General features: G+C 47.7%; 1 protein-coding gene across 1 annotated transcript in view; it reads right to left on the bottom strand.

Moving 5' to 3' along the window:
* LOC126535916 (sorting nexin-25-like) overlaps nucleotides 1-16,233 on the bottom strand; it is a 92,780-nt gene that overhangs the window by 27,472 nt on the left and 49,075 nt on the right. The window contains exons 16-17 of the mRNA XM_050182769.3: nucleotides 4,048-4,182; nucleotides 3,847-3,960 (exon numbers count right to left, since the gene is read on the bottom strand). Coding sequence (XP_050038726.1) covers nucleotides 3,847-3,960; nucleotides 4,048-4,182 — 249 coding nt within the window. The remainder of the gene's footprint in view (nucleotides 1-3,846; nucleotides 3,961-4,047; nucleotides 4,183-16,233) is intronic.

Genomic DNA, 16,233 nt, shown 5'->3' with positions numbered 1-16,233 from the left:
ATAAATGCCCTTGTGATTGTTTGCACTACTGTGTTGTCATTCCTTTGTCCCAAGAGCACGGGTGAGAACCCCGCAATATCAAATGATGGAAATAAGTGGATTTCCGTCGCTATGGACTACACAACCTGCTATGCCATTACAAGAGCCCTACTGACTAGTTGTGCTATAGAAATCACTGACTTCTCATTCACAATGTTATCTCACACCACAACGCACCTTGTCAACTTCTCGCCGATCACGGAAGACACTTTCTTACCAAAGTCATCGACAACTTACTTTGATCAAGTGCTACTAAACACAAGCTTACTACAACATACTATCCTCAAACTAACAGTCTTACCGAACATCTGAACCACACAATAACCGACATGCTTGCAATATATGTTTCCTCCGATCATCGCGACTGGGACACTGCTCTACCACTTGTCACGTTTGCTTACAATTCCTTGTGCCATGACACAACTGGCTACTCACACTTCTACCTTCTATTCGGCCATGAGCTGACCTAGCCTTTCAAGACTCTGTTTTCGACTACACTCGACTCGCCGACAAAGTACACTCGTGATGTCATAGCCACAGCAACCCAAGCACGCCAGATCGCCTGCCTGTCTGTCTGCCTCACAGACATGCCAGAAGTGGTGTTGCAATCAGCGCCATCACGACATGGTATAGAAAACAGGTGCTCATGTGCTGGTTTGGTCTCCATCTCGGCGTGTTAATCTTTCAGAGAAACTCCTCCCGCTATACTATGGCCCTTACTATGGCTCAGCCATTAAAAGCCATCTGTATATAGACGTACGCTTCTTCTTTCCCGTAACAATAATTCACCTTCAAATGGTGAGCAAATGTCCTCGAATGAGAGCACTTCAGAAGACAGTGACTATGAGGGCCCTACAGGTCTACTGTGAAAATATTGGCTTCCACCTGGGAGAGTGCTTCAAATGCTACCGCACAGTGCTCAAGTACTGCTGAGAGCCTCTAAAATAAGAAAGTTTTCTGAAATGAATCACTTAACATGCGTTCAATTACCTGAGCGCTCTTTCTGCTTGGCATCTAAATGCGCGAAACAGTTCTTGACAGGAATGACCGCAAATTCGGTAATTGCACATGACCGCAAAGAGTTGTGGGAAATGGCACAAATCCATTGCTTCTCTCGCCGCAAGTTGCGCCAACATACCCTCACCCGACTACCTCTCTACCCTCGTTCTTGGAGTTCTCGTAGAGAAGACTGCCACCTGAAAAAAATTTGACTTGCCATCCCGGCCCTGCGAAAGCAGATGTGCAGTGAAGCTGTTGAAAACAACACTACAACTGCTGAGGGGGGTTGTAATGCTTTACTGCTTTAGAGTGATGGTAGTAATGGTAATTTAGAGTAATGGGTGTGATGATAATTTTGACAGCATGCCGCCGCCAATAGTGGCACTGAAACAAGGTTGAAATCAGTTGCTAGGCTGGTTCTTTTATATACAAAATGCTAGGGACATCCCTCCCAACATTGTGCAAGCTGCCATCAGCAAGGAAGCTTGCGCAGCAGTAATCTTTACTGGGAAACGTATGTGGGGAGGACTACTTGCTTTGCATTGTTATTAGGAGCACCTGATCAATTATGTGGTTCTGATTATTGTTTTATGCTTGTACTTTATTGAAACGTATGACCTTCTGTAGGTTGTATGTGTGATTCCAAAGAATGTATGCATTGTTCGCTCCACTTTCCGACTGCTTGAAGCCTCTGCTTTACGGGGGTACAAGTCACTGCCTCCTGGCCCTGCATTGCTACCAGGATCAGCCTACATTTTTGCTGAGGAATGTGGATACAAAAAATGCCAACCAACTAGAGGCTAACAGCTTCGCTGTAAAAGTTGGGCTCCAATCCCCGCTGTGAAGGTGGTTGGTCAGCGAAGCTGTGGTATCACTTGATCCAATAGACCAATGTGACGTAGCCTTAAATTATTAAGCAATGCACTGCATGAAATGCTTGACAGCAAGACAATTAAATGAACACGACACCGTTGTGCATACTGACGTTCCTGTTCCCTTCATCACTCATCGTATTCACACTGCTCTTCGGGAGTCCTAACTACGCATGGCCTTCGTATAGCGCTATCACAACACAAATGAAATTAGTTGCTAGACGGGTTCTTCTTTTATATATAAAAGCGCAGTGATGTCACTCCCTGCTTCGTATGCTACAGTTGCCACTTCATTCGAACGTGCCTTATCTATTATGTGGTTTTGATGCTTGTCTGGTGCTTTTCTTTATTGAAACGAATACTGGAGTGGGTCTTACATGTGCAATTCCAGTGAACATAGACACTTTGTGCTTCAATTGATGGAATGGTTTTCTGTCACTGTGGTGACTATTCTGTTGACAGAGACGAAGCAACCATGGGATATGAGTCATACAGCTTCACTCTAAAGGGTGCCGGAGGAAACGACTGCAAGAGATCGACTTGAGTGGAAGGAGCTGGAATTGCCGTCTTCCAAGAACCACAACCGAGAACACCAAGCGACAATGAAAACCGGGGGCTGCAGCATCAAGTGAATATTCCCACTTCTAGCTAGCCTGCTTCCTGCCCGTTTATCAAACATGCCAGAAGCTAGCGCATCTTGTTATGCATACCCAATAAAGCATTTGGCTTGTTATAACTGCGTGTGGTCGTGTTTACACCCAGGCACCAGTGTGCATCTGACATCGGTAGCACCAAGATGTGTGTGTGTTGTAGGAAGCTAGACATTGCCTGCAGCACCTAAGTAGGAGCTAGGCCAGGTGCAACCCGCTTACAGGGTTAAGCTTTGTTCCCACATCACCCGCAACATAGCCCCTTTTTTCCAACCATGAACTCTATTCCAACTGCAGGCCTCCCAGGACAATGGAAAAACTTACTAGATTGCTTGTAAGGTGCTGTTAAAAAGCCTAGGATCACCTGTATAATTGATTTACTGAAGACCCCATAATTAATCCATGAATTTTATACTGTGGCAACACACTGCCGCAACATTCCGCCAATTTTCCACAAGTGTGAACTCGATGCCACATTCTGTTCTCGCAGGACACTGGAACATACAGCGCATAACAGCTGTATAATGCTTTTGAGCACTGGTATAAGTAATATTTTTTGCAAAGACTGCGATTCGTTGACACTCTTTAAACTTTTGTTGCACATCAATGGTTAGATGCCACCTATACCTTCCAAATATAAACTAAAAACTATGTGCTATGTTCAGTTCTTCCAGGACACTGGGAAAATATTACACAGTTCATAAAAAATGCATGCAATGCTCCTAAATGCTTGCATCTTCCTTAACGGCTTACCCAGAATAACCTACACAGTATAAATTTTCATTATACATCACCCCCAACATTTCTTCCCATGCAAATTGAATATTGGTGGCGTGTATAGTTCTCCCAGAATACTGGGCAAACAAAGTATGCGCTTCATATAAAAACAAACATTTAGTTTTAGTAATTATCTCCAAAGCACCACAAACTTTAAACTTTTGCTGTACATTACATCACCTATAACATGCCTTCCACCTTTTCTAAATATAATGTTGCTGTCATATTTGGTTCTCCCAGGACATCAGGTGAACTTATGAAGTATTTCATGTAACACTTCTTATGAGGCAGAAAACGAGTATCCAATAATTTTCACTTAGCCCCTACTTAGCGCATACGCTTGAACCTTTTACCACACATCACCAGTAATGTGGACGCCATCCCTTCCAGCTGCATCAAACTGTGTGCATCACTTAGTTCTCTCAGGACGCCAGAAAAACATACACTAAACATTTTCAAGTGCTTCTACCTGCACTAAGAGCGTCACTGCAAAATTGCAGAACTCTTACATCAAGGAACCGCTGCAAGGTTGGCTGCGTCTTGTCCAAAAAGGCTTGGTCATAGCTGCGGAAGCGAGGTTTGCTAGCAGATGGCAAGCTTACTTGCTTGAGGTCAGGGCACATCTGTGGTGATAAATTTTTTATTACAACACAATCTAACTGAGGCTATTTCCTTTGGTGAGACAAGAAAAAGCAAGTGCCTGTACTTGCCAGCAGGAGCCTTTGGCGGAGGCAGTGGAAGTCTCGAATTGTCTTGGTAACTACCCAGCCAGACTGATTATTATCCGGTGTGCTCACCAATATGTTAAAATATGGCACTGGTTTAGGAGAACAGTCCTTGACAATCTAAAAGAAAGAAACAAAAAGTCAGTTTCGCCCGGAAGGTGAAGTATCGATTGCGATGGCAAATTATTTGACACCTAAACAAAGTAAGTAAAGTAGTTTTATTGTCCGTTTAAACTTGTAAACATTCGCTTATTAACTAAATTAACAAGCATGGTGTCAGCATGCACAGGCAAACATGAACACATCACACTCTATGACTGTGGACATTCGCTGTCAAAACACTGGTGTGAGCAAATGCGGCAGCAGCAGTGAGCGAAGTGACCTTCATGTTGTCTATCACTTCAACGCAAACTGGGTGGCGAGAACAAAGCATGCGCGAAGGTATGAACCATCGGCGCACCTAGACTCTGCCCCTAATGCTGATCGCTTTCACAATACAGTCCGCCGCTACCACGCACACACAGTTGCTGCCAGAGTACAACCCCCCCCAGTGCCTCACGCGCTACGGAAGACTGCTCGCTTCCTCCAAACTTACCTCCGTTACGCACGCAAGATTGAGCCACGATCGGAGTCTCCATTTGGCAAGCTTTCACTCGCACATGCAGCATATGGCACACAGCGATGGTGTTATCGCCCTTGGACTTTATATGCAACGTCACAGCAACACCAATGGCAAAAATGTGTCTGGACTGTCCACATAGTTGCTATCGCAATAAAAAAATGCATTTGTATTCTAACCTACTGCAAGTGCCAGTTACAAAAACTTGCATTCAGTTCAGCATGTGCCACAATTGCGTGAACAAAGGCAAGCCACACAAATCTGCACCCGCTTTGAGCTTTCCATTCACTTCTTGCCACTCCCAGTGTTATTACTCTTGTTCAGCTTGAATTTGATGCGCCACAAGTGTAGTAGTTGTCAAAACAAAAAGTCCCTACAGGGATGGAAGCAACTAAGAGTTCTGAAGCAGCTCTGAGAGCAGCAAATTTGGCACTTTGGAGCAGGTTTGGATCATTAATTGTTTGTTTTGGAGCAATTTGGTAGAGCTCAACATGAGTGAAATACAGGCAGATGAAGAATAGGGGTTATTTGTTTGACTTCGCAGAATACTGTTAAATTATGGCAAATAAGTGCTGGAGATGCCTGCAAGATGGAGGAAAGCTTGCGAAAGGGGAAAATTGTCAAGTACCTGACTGTAAGATAAAGCTACAAAGGAGACCCATAAGGGCTTCCAGGGTGCCCACCAAGTTGACATTTTCAAGTTCCCCAAGTTTCCCAAGTTTTCCCTGAGTGCCTTTGCAAAATTCCCTTTGTCACACAGAACTTTATGTCAAGATGGGCTGACACCAAGACGCCCTATGCTGTCACTCTCTAGTAAGCATGTTAAAAAATAAAAAAACAACTTAATCCAGTTTTAATAGCAAGGAGTAATGTTTATTTTATTCAAAATAGAAAACTGAAGAGAGGGGTACTAAAATGCACAGTGAATAAAACATATTTGAAAAAAATTGGTAAAGCCCACTGCAAATCGAGTCGAACATATTAAAATACAAATAAAAACAGATACTACAGACGCAAATATTTTCGAAAATGAGCTATTTCTATCAACTGCTAGCAAGTTCGTTGGTATTAGGCCCGAACTGCGTCACAAGTGAGATTCTCCGAGCAGCTGGAAAGTCAACCTCAACTGTCCCGACATACTCTCAGTGCATGCACAATGCCTCAGTGTTGCATTTCACTGCTTTAAAGAGCTTATCTTGGTTTGGATCGGGTAAGCTGCACCTCGGCGTCAGCCAACGCTTTCCTTTTTGAGCTCAGGCACCTTCGAAGAAGAGGCGGCACAGTTCAATTCCCAATCATTCCTTAGTGCAACGGTCCTTTATATTCTCGTCCTCGGTCTACCCTGCGCCCGCACCACGGGCCCTTTGAAGCATCTTCTTGATCAGTTGTACAGTGAATGTCCAATTTTTCGGCCTCTCTAGGGGCCGCTAAAACTTCCGAAAAATCCGGCAGTCCGAAAAAATGAATGCATGTCTTTTACTGCCCCTAAGGACTCAAATCGCCACACGAACGTTCGAAAAATCTCTGAAGGCCTACCAGTACACTTAGTTGGCATATCGGTGCTCGTACTGTGACAGGAGACGGCAGGTGCGCGCGTGTATAATTGGAGAATATGTACAGTGTCCCGTGACAATTGCCCCTTCCCACGCTTGCTAAGCTTCACTGCAATACTTCACGCATGCTTCGCCGTTATGCTAAGGCGAAGCTGCCTTTCGGGAACCAGCATTATGCAACGCGCCGTGCTTTCCAAGCTTCGAAGGCAATCGCGATAATTAGAGGCGGAGTCGGTGCCATTGCTGCAACGGCCAATTCTTTCAATGAAAAACACGGCACTTAATGGCAAGAACCTTAATAGCGAACGTCGAAGCATCTAAGCGTCGCGTTTCCGAGGTGATGGCTACGGCTGCCAGCGGATCTGCATGCGAGAGCGCCGGTTCGAGGCGAGATAATCAAAACGGCGGTGTTGGCTTTGATTAATGCAGTTTCGGACCTGCGGTCATGGCAAAAAAAATGGCTGTGGCTTAGCTAAGGTTAAGCCCAGGATGCGAAGCATACTAGCCTTTATTTTAGTTGTTGAACCACTGTTTAGCCTGGTGAACTGCTGTTGCTTGGCTATATTTGGTTCGGCTAGTAGAAGAAACAACTCATGCGTTACTCTGCTTCGCCTTCAAGAGTGGAACGCGACAGCGTTCCCGTCGACCCGCCAAGGGGTGCAAGACAATGGGCTACGGCGCAGCGACTACGCGCCCCGCATTGGACGCGGTGAGCGTCGAGCAACGCAGCGTTCGGCGCGGCAACGAAATGTGCGCCTGAGCAAGCGACGCACGCCTGAGCCTTAGAAACAGCTCGTTTCTAAGGCAACACCGCATTCACTAGAGGCGCTTTTGTACCGCTTCGAAGCATCGTACTCGTGGCTCAGTGGTAGCGTCTCCGTCTCACACTCCGGAGACCCTGGTTCGATTCCCACCCAGCCCATCTTGCAAGAGTTGAGCCAAAGCCACCTAGAAAAAGCGCAGTTGGAGCCCCGTTTCTCCTCTGTCGTGACGTCACGGTGTCACGTGGCATTGAAGGCGACACCGCCGCGCCTGAGGAGCTGGGTTGAGCTCTAGTAATATGCTTCGCATAAAAGAAACAGCAGTTTCACAATGAAGCCTTTAAGGGGAGTTCTGTAACAGCTTTTGTGCGGTGTGCAACGGTGCGGTCAATATCAAATGTAAATCCAAAACAACTTGTGTCGAAGCCCCGACGAAACGGCGTCAAAGACAACTCATTATGATTCCTCTCTTTCACTCGAGCCAGGATTCATCTGCTTTCAATAAAATGACAGCTAATTTTCTCTGATAGAAGTACAAATTCCCAGAGTTTCCCCTGAGTATTTTCAGACTACACAGAATCCCTGAGAATTCCCGGTTTTCCCAGCTGGTAGACACCCTGGTTTCACAGAAACCAAATGTGGCCACAAATAAATAAATAACCGTTGGCTTTATGTGAACGGTGCCCACTGTACTTTGATAGGCTTTTAATGGTAGTCAAAACTTTTCTAACATAGGTTCAGACGACGCGGAACACAATGCAGAGAACACCCCCTCAGCACGAGCACAGTCAATAACAGCATGATGGCGAGAGAGAAAATCCCAACTGAGAATGACATCATGTGAACAGGCCAGTAGCGCAAGAAACTCAGTGGGATACACATCTTGAGCGACACAGGCTGTGCAGGAGGCTGACGGCTCAATATGGTGCGTGCTGGAGGTACAGAGAGACAATCCCTTCAATGTTGTGGTAACCTTCCTAAGCAAGCGGCATCTATCACTGATATGGCAGCACCAGTGTCCACAAGCGCAAGGGTACGAAAGCCATCCACAAAAACTGCGATGAGATTTGCTGATGAAATTCGAGGACCTGAATTTTTCGACGACAACGCAGTTTGTACCCCGGGAACGGCGGCATCTAGTTTTCCACGTCAGAAGGGCAGGGTTGACGGCACACTAAAGTTTTCCTTCTATAGCCAACATATGTTTTCTTGTAGGAACTCTTCAGTGTGTTCAAATTAAATTAAAAGTCAAATGTAGATGAAACCAGCATAAAGAAAGGAGAATTGACTTTTGGGCTAGTTGGGGTGATCTGTTTTGATCTAAATAAGACAAACGAGCCATGGAAGCAAGACAAGCCAAAACAATTGCACGTGCAGTCCTGTCGATACAGCACTGACACAGTCAGTGCCAGCTTTTACAATCAAACTAACTTCCATGATCTCCCATGTGTCTTTATCTCCAGTCTTGTAGAACACGCAGTTCGCAACCATAGTCATGACAGTGCACCAACAAATACCCATCCCACTATCAGTAAATTTTTTTAATGTTCCCTTAGCTTAGCCTATGTGGGAGCACAAAGATCGAAGCTTTAGTATTAAAGGCATCCACAGGAATAATTTGAACTCCCAGTTAATTCAAAACTGGCGCTGTGGTTTCGTCATAATCATGTGCATTTTCAATGTAGGGTAACTCGGAACTCTTGAATGTTAGTGCCAATTATTGATTTGAACAGACTCACTCCGACCCATCCTTCCGCCAGCAATTTCTTGGATTACATGAGCTATCATGCATATAAAGATGCATTTATCAGTCTCCTTAAACAACGTATAACCAGGAAATTCCTTCATCAAGGGGGAAGTTATGTTGTACAGTGGCCTCTAGCAGCACCTCCTCAAATTAGTATTATCTCTGTTGAATAGGTATTTGCCAACTTTAGTAGATTGCAAAGCGGTTGTGTACCTTGTGGATGAAACCATCATGGTGTTGTCACCTGATTGGTGCTGAAGAGAATAAATTAAGAAGTCGAATAAAGGCTGTGGTTCTTCCCTGCATATTGTCGCGGTACAACGCGAACAGAACACAGGGAGACGTTCTTCACGAACAACAGGACAATCTGTTCAAAAACAAACAGAGCAGAGACACGTCTTCTTCGTCATCAACCAATCTCACTCTGACCCACTATAGGCGGAGTCCACTAGTGCTCCCATCGTCGTCGTCGTCTGCATAGAATACACGCGTCATTTGTCCCTCTCTACGAGAGCATCGTCCCGATGCTAAACAAGAAATGTCACTTGCGGAAAGTAAAGGCCGCTAGCATAGTCATTCGCTCACATACGGCTTCATGCGCACAACATGCACGAGTTCAGGACGGTTTGTGCGGCGCCGCGTACAGTTGGGATTATCGGGAACGACCTCGTAGGTGACATCACTGAGGCGCTGCAATACCCGATATGGTCCAAAGTATCACCTTAACAGTTTCTCGGAGAGGCCTCGTTTCCGTATGGGTGTCCAAACCCACACTCTGTCGCCGACTTCATAGGTAACTATTCTACGGTGAAGATCGTAGCGGCCTGCGTCGTAGCCTTGCTGCTGGCAGATCCACAAGCTCGCGAGCTGCCGAGCTTCTTCTGCGCGTTGCGTAAATACATCGGCTTCCGTATCAGTGTCGTCAAAGTCGTGTGGAAGCATCGCATCCAGCATCGTTCGTACATCCCGTCCGTGAACAAGTGAGAACGGAGTCACGCGCGTCGTCTCTTGTTTCGCCGTGTTATATGCAAAGGTGATGTAAGGTAGGATGTCGTCCCAATTTTTATGATCAACATCCACGTACACGGAGAGCATGTCTTCAATTGTTTTGTCTAAGTGCTCTGTTAACCTATTGGTTTGTGGATGGTAGGCGGTGGACTTTCGATGGGCCGTTCCACTTAGCAGCAAGACGTGATCTAAAAGTGCAGCCGTAAATGCGGTTCCTCGGTCGGTTATTACGACGGTTGGCGCACCGTGTCGCAACACCACATGCTCAATGAAAAAGTGCGCTACCTCAGCTGCTGTGCTGTTCTGGATTGCCTTTGTTTCAGCGTAACGTGTGAGATAGTCGATTGCGACGATAACAAAGCGATTGCCTGCAGTAGAAGTAGGGAGTGGGCCCAAAATATCCATTCCGATTTGATCAAATGGTCTTCGAGGGACCTGGACGGGTTGTAGGAGGCCGGCTGGTTTCGTCGGAGGCGACTTGCACCTCTGGCAGTCGAGACAAGTGCGAACGTGATGTTTCACGGCAGTGGTAAGTCTCGGCCAGTAGTACCTTTGCTGCACTCTGGCCAATGTTCGCGTGTAGCCTAAGTGACCAGAAGTCACCTCGTTGTGGCAAGCTTGAAGTACTTCCGTACGAAGAGCTGCAGGAATGACAAGCAGATAGGGGGACCCGGTCAAAGAAAAGTTTTTTTTGTAAAGGACCTTGGCCCGTAAACAAAACGACAACAGTCCTCTTGTGAAAACTCTAGGTGGTTTCGCAGATCTTCCCTCCAAGTAATTGATTAGTTCAAGCAACTTAGGGTCGTCCCGTTGTTGTTGCGCGATGGCGGATGTATCCATAACACAAAGAAAAGCTGAGTCTTCTTCTTCGGGCGGAGCAGGTGACGCTATCGGCGATCGAGACAAGCAGTCAGCATCCGTATGTCGTTTCCCCGACTTGTACGTGACAGTCATGTCAAACTCTTGCAGCCTTAGGCTCCAACGCGCCAGTCGTCCAGAAGGATCTTTAAGGTTTGTCAACCAACATAGTGAATGGTGGTCACTGATAACGGCGAAGTGGCGGCCATACAAATATGGGCGAAATTTCATAACCGCCCATACCACGGCGAGGCATTCTTTCTCAGTTGTGGAGTAATTAGCCTCCGTACGTGAGAGTGTTCTACTTGCATAGGCAAGCACTCTTTCTGTGTCCTCTTGCCACTGCACAAGAACAGCTCCCAAGCCAACATTGCTGGCATCAGTGTGGAGCAATGTAGGAGCGGTCTCATCAAAGTGAGCAAGCACTGGAGGTGTCTGGAGACGTTGCCGCAAGTCGTTGAATGCACCTTGCTCTTCGTCGCCCCATACAAAAGCAACGTCGTCTCTCGTCAGGTGAGTTAACGGCGACGCAATGCGCGCAAGGTCTGCAATAAACCGCCGGTAATAGGAACAGAGGCCGAGGAAGCGCCTGACAGCCTTTTTGTCGGATGGTACGGGAAACTGTGCGACGGCTGCAATTTTTTCAGGATCCGGCCGGACACCTGTGTGGCTGACGACGTGACCGAGAAACTGCAGTTCCTCGAAGCCAAAGTGGCACTTCTGCGGCTTCAGGGTGAGGCCGGCGGACCGTATGGACTGCAGAACCGCTTCAAGCCGTTCGAGGCGTTCTCCAAACGTTGCGGAGAACACTATGACGTCGTCGAGATATACTAAGCAGGTTTTCCACTTCAGACTCGAAATTACAGTATTCATGAGGCGTTGGAACGTAGCAGGGGCAGAACACAAACCGAAAGGCAAGACTTTAAATTCGTATAGGCCATCTGGCGTCACGAAAGCAGTTTTTTCACGGTCTCTCGAGTCTACTTCGATTTGCCAATATCCGCTTTTTAAGTCCATTGAAGAGAAGTAACGTGCCTGTCAAAGCCTGTCGAGTGAATCATCTATACGGGGAAGCGGGTATACGTCTTTCTTTGTCACCTTATTTAGCTTTCGGTAGTCCACACAGAAACGCAAGCTGCCGTCTTTTTTCTTGACTAGAACTACAGGAGATGCCCAGGGACTTGTTGATGGTTGGATCACGTCATCTTCAAGCATTTGTGTCACTTGTTGTATGGCTTCACGTTCTCTAGGTGCCACACAATATGGATTTTGGTGAATTGGTGTTACCGTATCCTCTGTAATTACTCGGTGCTTTGTCAGAGGCGTCCGACCGACGCTGGACGTCGACGCAAAACAGTCGTTGAACTTGGCCAATAGCGTAAGAAGCCGCTCGCGTTCGTGCTCCGACAAAGCAGTGCTAACGTCAAGTGCAGGAGCTGGGTCTCGCGTAGGCGCTTCTTCGAGTAGTGAACAGCAGCTACGAACATCCGCAACGTCGTCAAAATAAGCCACAGCTGTGCCCTTGAGAAGGTGCCATCGCTCTGTGCTAAAATTTGTTTGCAACAGGTTTGTGCGCCCGTCGGTGACATTCACGATTCCTTGCGCGACCGAGATACCGTGAGTAAACAACAACGAAGTTATTTGGTCGGCAACTCCTTCGCAACGAAACGGTATGTCGCATGCTACTGAAACAAGGGCACACAATCGAGGGGGGATGACGACGTCGTCTTCTGTTAGACGAAAGCAGCTGTGCTGCGGCGATAAACAATGGACTAAACCGGAGCTCTTATAAAACGTCACCATGCGGTCCGGGATGTTAATTACGGCGCCATATTCTTTTAGGAAGTCCATTCCAATAATCAAATCTTTGCAGCATACAGGAAGGACGATGAAAGCGGCCACAAAAGAAGAATCCCCGATGTTAACTCTAGCAGTACATCTTCCAGTAGGCATCAGTAATTGGCCGCCTGCCGTCCTTATGTGAGGTCCCGTCCATGGCGTCTTCACTTTCTTCAGGCGGAGGACGAGTTCCTGACTCATTATAGAGAAGTCGGCACCAGTGTCGACTAACGCTGTCACTGGTTGCCCGTCCACGAAAACATCAATGTCGGCGCTCACAATTTCTTCAGTGTTTATTGCCTTCATGTCGTTCTGCAGCGAGAATGTTGGGGGCTCTTTAGTGTCTTGCGGCGGGCCTGCAACCTTGCCCCCAGAGGTCGCCACCTTCAGTTTCCCCGAAGGGGGCTGCGCGACCTTCGTCCTCGGAGCTCCGCAAAAGTACGTCCAGTAGATGAAGCCATTTGACGTGGAGGAGTTGGAGAGCGCGATCGACGGCCGAAATCGGACCGATCATTGGGCATGGGTTCGTCACTTGGGTGCGCTATTGAGTGTCCCTGAAAAGCAGCGTCGTCGCGGCGTAGCATGGCATCGTCATTTGCCCGTCAACCATAGTACGACGAACGAAGAGGTCGAAATGATGTGTCACGATGCCAGCAATGACGCGAAATATGGCCGGCGCCTCCGCAGTGAAAACAGAGTGGGCGCCTATCGACAGTGCGCCATACGTCGGTTCTCCGAAGTTGCGGCCGTCCCGTAGCGTCGTTTTGCGGCGGTGACCAAGACGCGGCGAACGACGGCTGGCGGTATGACTGAAGCGGCATAACGGCTGCGCGTCTCGAAGCCTCCTCTAGCGGTGACGACTAAGGAGCGGCTGTTGGAGGCTGTTGGTACGGTGATGTGGTTGCAACCGGTGGTGGACATCGGACAGCAGCGGCGTAACTCAGGGGTCGCTGGTGGTCTTGAAGATCGGTTACCGGGAACGCCTGCCGGATTTCATCACGCACCACTTCGGCGATTGACGCGACGGGTCTATCTAGTGTCGGTGTCAGGATCTTTTGAATTTCCTCTCTGATGAGCTCTCGGACCAACTCACGCAAGGAGTTCTGATACTCGGTAGTCACTGCGGCGGCATTGATTGTAGTGCTGGTGGACAGTCGATCATATTGCCTGCATCTTTGATGAAGGCACCGCTCAATAGCCGTAGCCTCTTTGATAAACTCAGTAACAGTGACTGGCGGATTGCGCACAAGCCCCGCGAACAATTGCTCTTTTACACCTCGCATGAGGTAGCGCAACTTCCTATCTTCGGTCATGTTCGGGTCGGCTCTACGAAAGAGGCGGGCCATGTCTTCAGCGAACATTGTGACCGACTCATTAGGTTGTTGCACGCGAAGCTCCATCATTTGCTGGGCGCGGTCGCGTCGGTCGGCACTCGCAAAGGTATCGGTGATCTTCTGCCGAAAGTCATGCCAGCTCATGAGGCTGCCTTCGCGGTCCTCGAACCAAGTACGGCCAGTGTCGTCAAGGGCGAAATAGACGTGGGAGAGCTTTTACTGCTCGGTCCACTGATTAATCTGTGCGACGCGTTCATACTTGTCCAGCCAGTCTTCAATGTCTTCGAAGACTGCTCCGCGATAGCGATCGGGAACCAGCGGATGCAGAACGTTTACCTGTTGTGGACTGGGAAACCGACTGCTTTGGGGTGCTTGTGTTGGACTGGTTTCGGTCATTGCGGAATGTGTGCAGCTCCTGGAGAGAGGTGGTTGAAGAGCGGAGAACTCCGGGGCAAGGCCTAGCAGTCGATGACTAAAGCGATGCACCGGTGTCGTAACTGGCGATAGTGCGTCCGGGCTAGATGACCGACTCCCAGAAGGACTCCGACGCATCAGACACGGTCAGTACCCAGCACCTCCACCAGTGTCGAGGTACAACGCGGACAGAACACAGGGAGACTTTCTTCACGAACAACAGGACAATCTGTTCAAAAACAAACAGAGCAGAAACACGTCTTCTTCGTCATCGACCAATCTCACTCTGACCCACTATAGGCGGAGTCCGCTAGTGCTCCCATCGTCGTCATCGTCTGCATAGAATACACGCGTCAATATCGTTCATGTTTCTACCCGAGTCTGTGCTGGCGTCTGGCTGCTTATGCCTACCTCCCAACTGGCGCAAGGCGGATCTATGTTGGTTGCAAAAGTTCTTGCAAGCCTCTTGTCGCGGCTCAGGGTAGCATTTAGGCCAGGAATCCTCCAGGCACATCGATGAGTACGTCTGGCAGTGGGAATGAAGGAAAAAGGGTTTATTTTACATTATTTACACTAGCTCCAGATATGGAAGCCCACACAATGTAGGAGCCTGTTAAATGTCCAAGTTCACATCAGGACACGTCAGCAGCCCCCACTGGACCAAAGGTCTCCGCTTTTATAACCGTCGTCTTCCCTAGGAGACTAGACTAGGGAATCTGATCGACTATATCTCGGCCATTCACAATTGCCCAATCGGCCGCAAAATCCCTCCCATGACGTCGCATCATTTGCCAGCTCTGCCTCCTATGTTGCACCCTCGCCCCCGCCTACGTCGCAACCGCGTGCTATCTGGAAAACCGAGGTTTACGCAGTTCTCACAGTAGCCTTCAAGGTTGGCCCCTTTCATCAATTAGTTCAGCTTGTCAGGGTTAGGTTCAGCTAGAGGAGTCTTCGCGGTAATTACCACCTCCATGGAGGGCGGCAGTTCGCACCTCAAACTACTTCAAAGTGAGCTCCTTTGTTTGTGTGTTAGTCTTATGTTGGGCCTTATCACTGTCTGGGCGCGCGCTGATGAAAGGACGGCCTCGTGGGAAATGTCTAAGGAATGCTCATCGTCATATTGAGGGGTAACACTCTGTACAGCATTTACATTGTGCAGAATAGTGTTTCTCACTTGAATGTGCTGGTTTGTTCCTAGTTCTTGCATTTCTTCACATGTTTGTACAAGGCTTGAGCTAGCGTACGGCATTTCTTGGCAAAAGATGAGTGCATACTGTTCATTATCAAGCATCTTCGTGCTAGTGCGTCCGGTGTGCTGTGGCGACATGCTGACGAATTCGGAGAGCACTACATGAAGAAACGTTGCATTGTTTGTTCCCTCTCCAGAACACAAGCTCAGAGCATACCACAGGCAGCAAGATGGGTAGGTTGAAATGCTTTTTAAATGATAACATGATGCAATGCTGTCTTGTCTGATAACTGTTGGAAATGAATACATCGTGCTGCAGAGAACTGTGAGTACTTTTCGGATTCTGTAAGTAGGTTTTGCATGTGTTGCTATACTGTGACTTTGTGTTGGCCATACTACTTTTTATTTATTGAAACATAATTTCTTGATTCTATCATGTATATTGGGTGTGGCAAATAAAAGTGAAGTGGCTTTTGAAACATCTCTGGCACTGTAATTCATTTATACCGTATTTCCTCACATTCTTGAGAAACGTACATAAGCGATTGCCGTCACTAACACCCTACTTATGTTCACCTTAAAGGGACACCAAAGGCAAATACTAGGTTGACGTAGACTGTTTAAATACCATCCTAGAAACCTCATAACGCTTGTTTTGTGCCAAGAAAAGACTTAGTTTACGAGAAAATTGGATCTGAAGGGTCCGAATGCCTTTCTTGAAATTGAAATCTCCCGCCAACCGAGGGAGTGGTGACATTGCATATAACATCACCACCCCTTGCTGCCTGCCATCGGCGAGTAAGACGGCGCCCAACAGACGGCGGTACCGAGTCAAGACAGAGCGGTGGA

Source organism: Dermacentor andersoni, chromosome 4 (genome assembly GCF_023375885.2).
Source record: "Dermacentor andersoni chromosome 4, qqDerAnde1_hic_scaffold, whole genome shotgun sequence".
Lineage (NCBI taxonomy): Eukaryota > Metazoa > Arthropoda > Arachnida > Ixodida > Ixodidae > Dermacentor > Dermacentor andersoni.
Note: the sequence above shows the minus strand (reverse complement) of the source record. Positions and strands in the feature narration are given on the sequence as shown.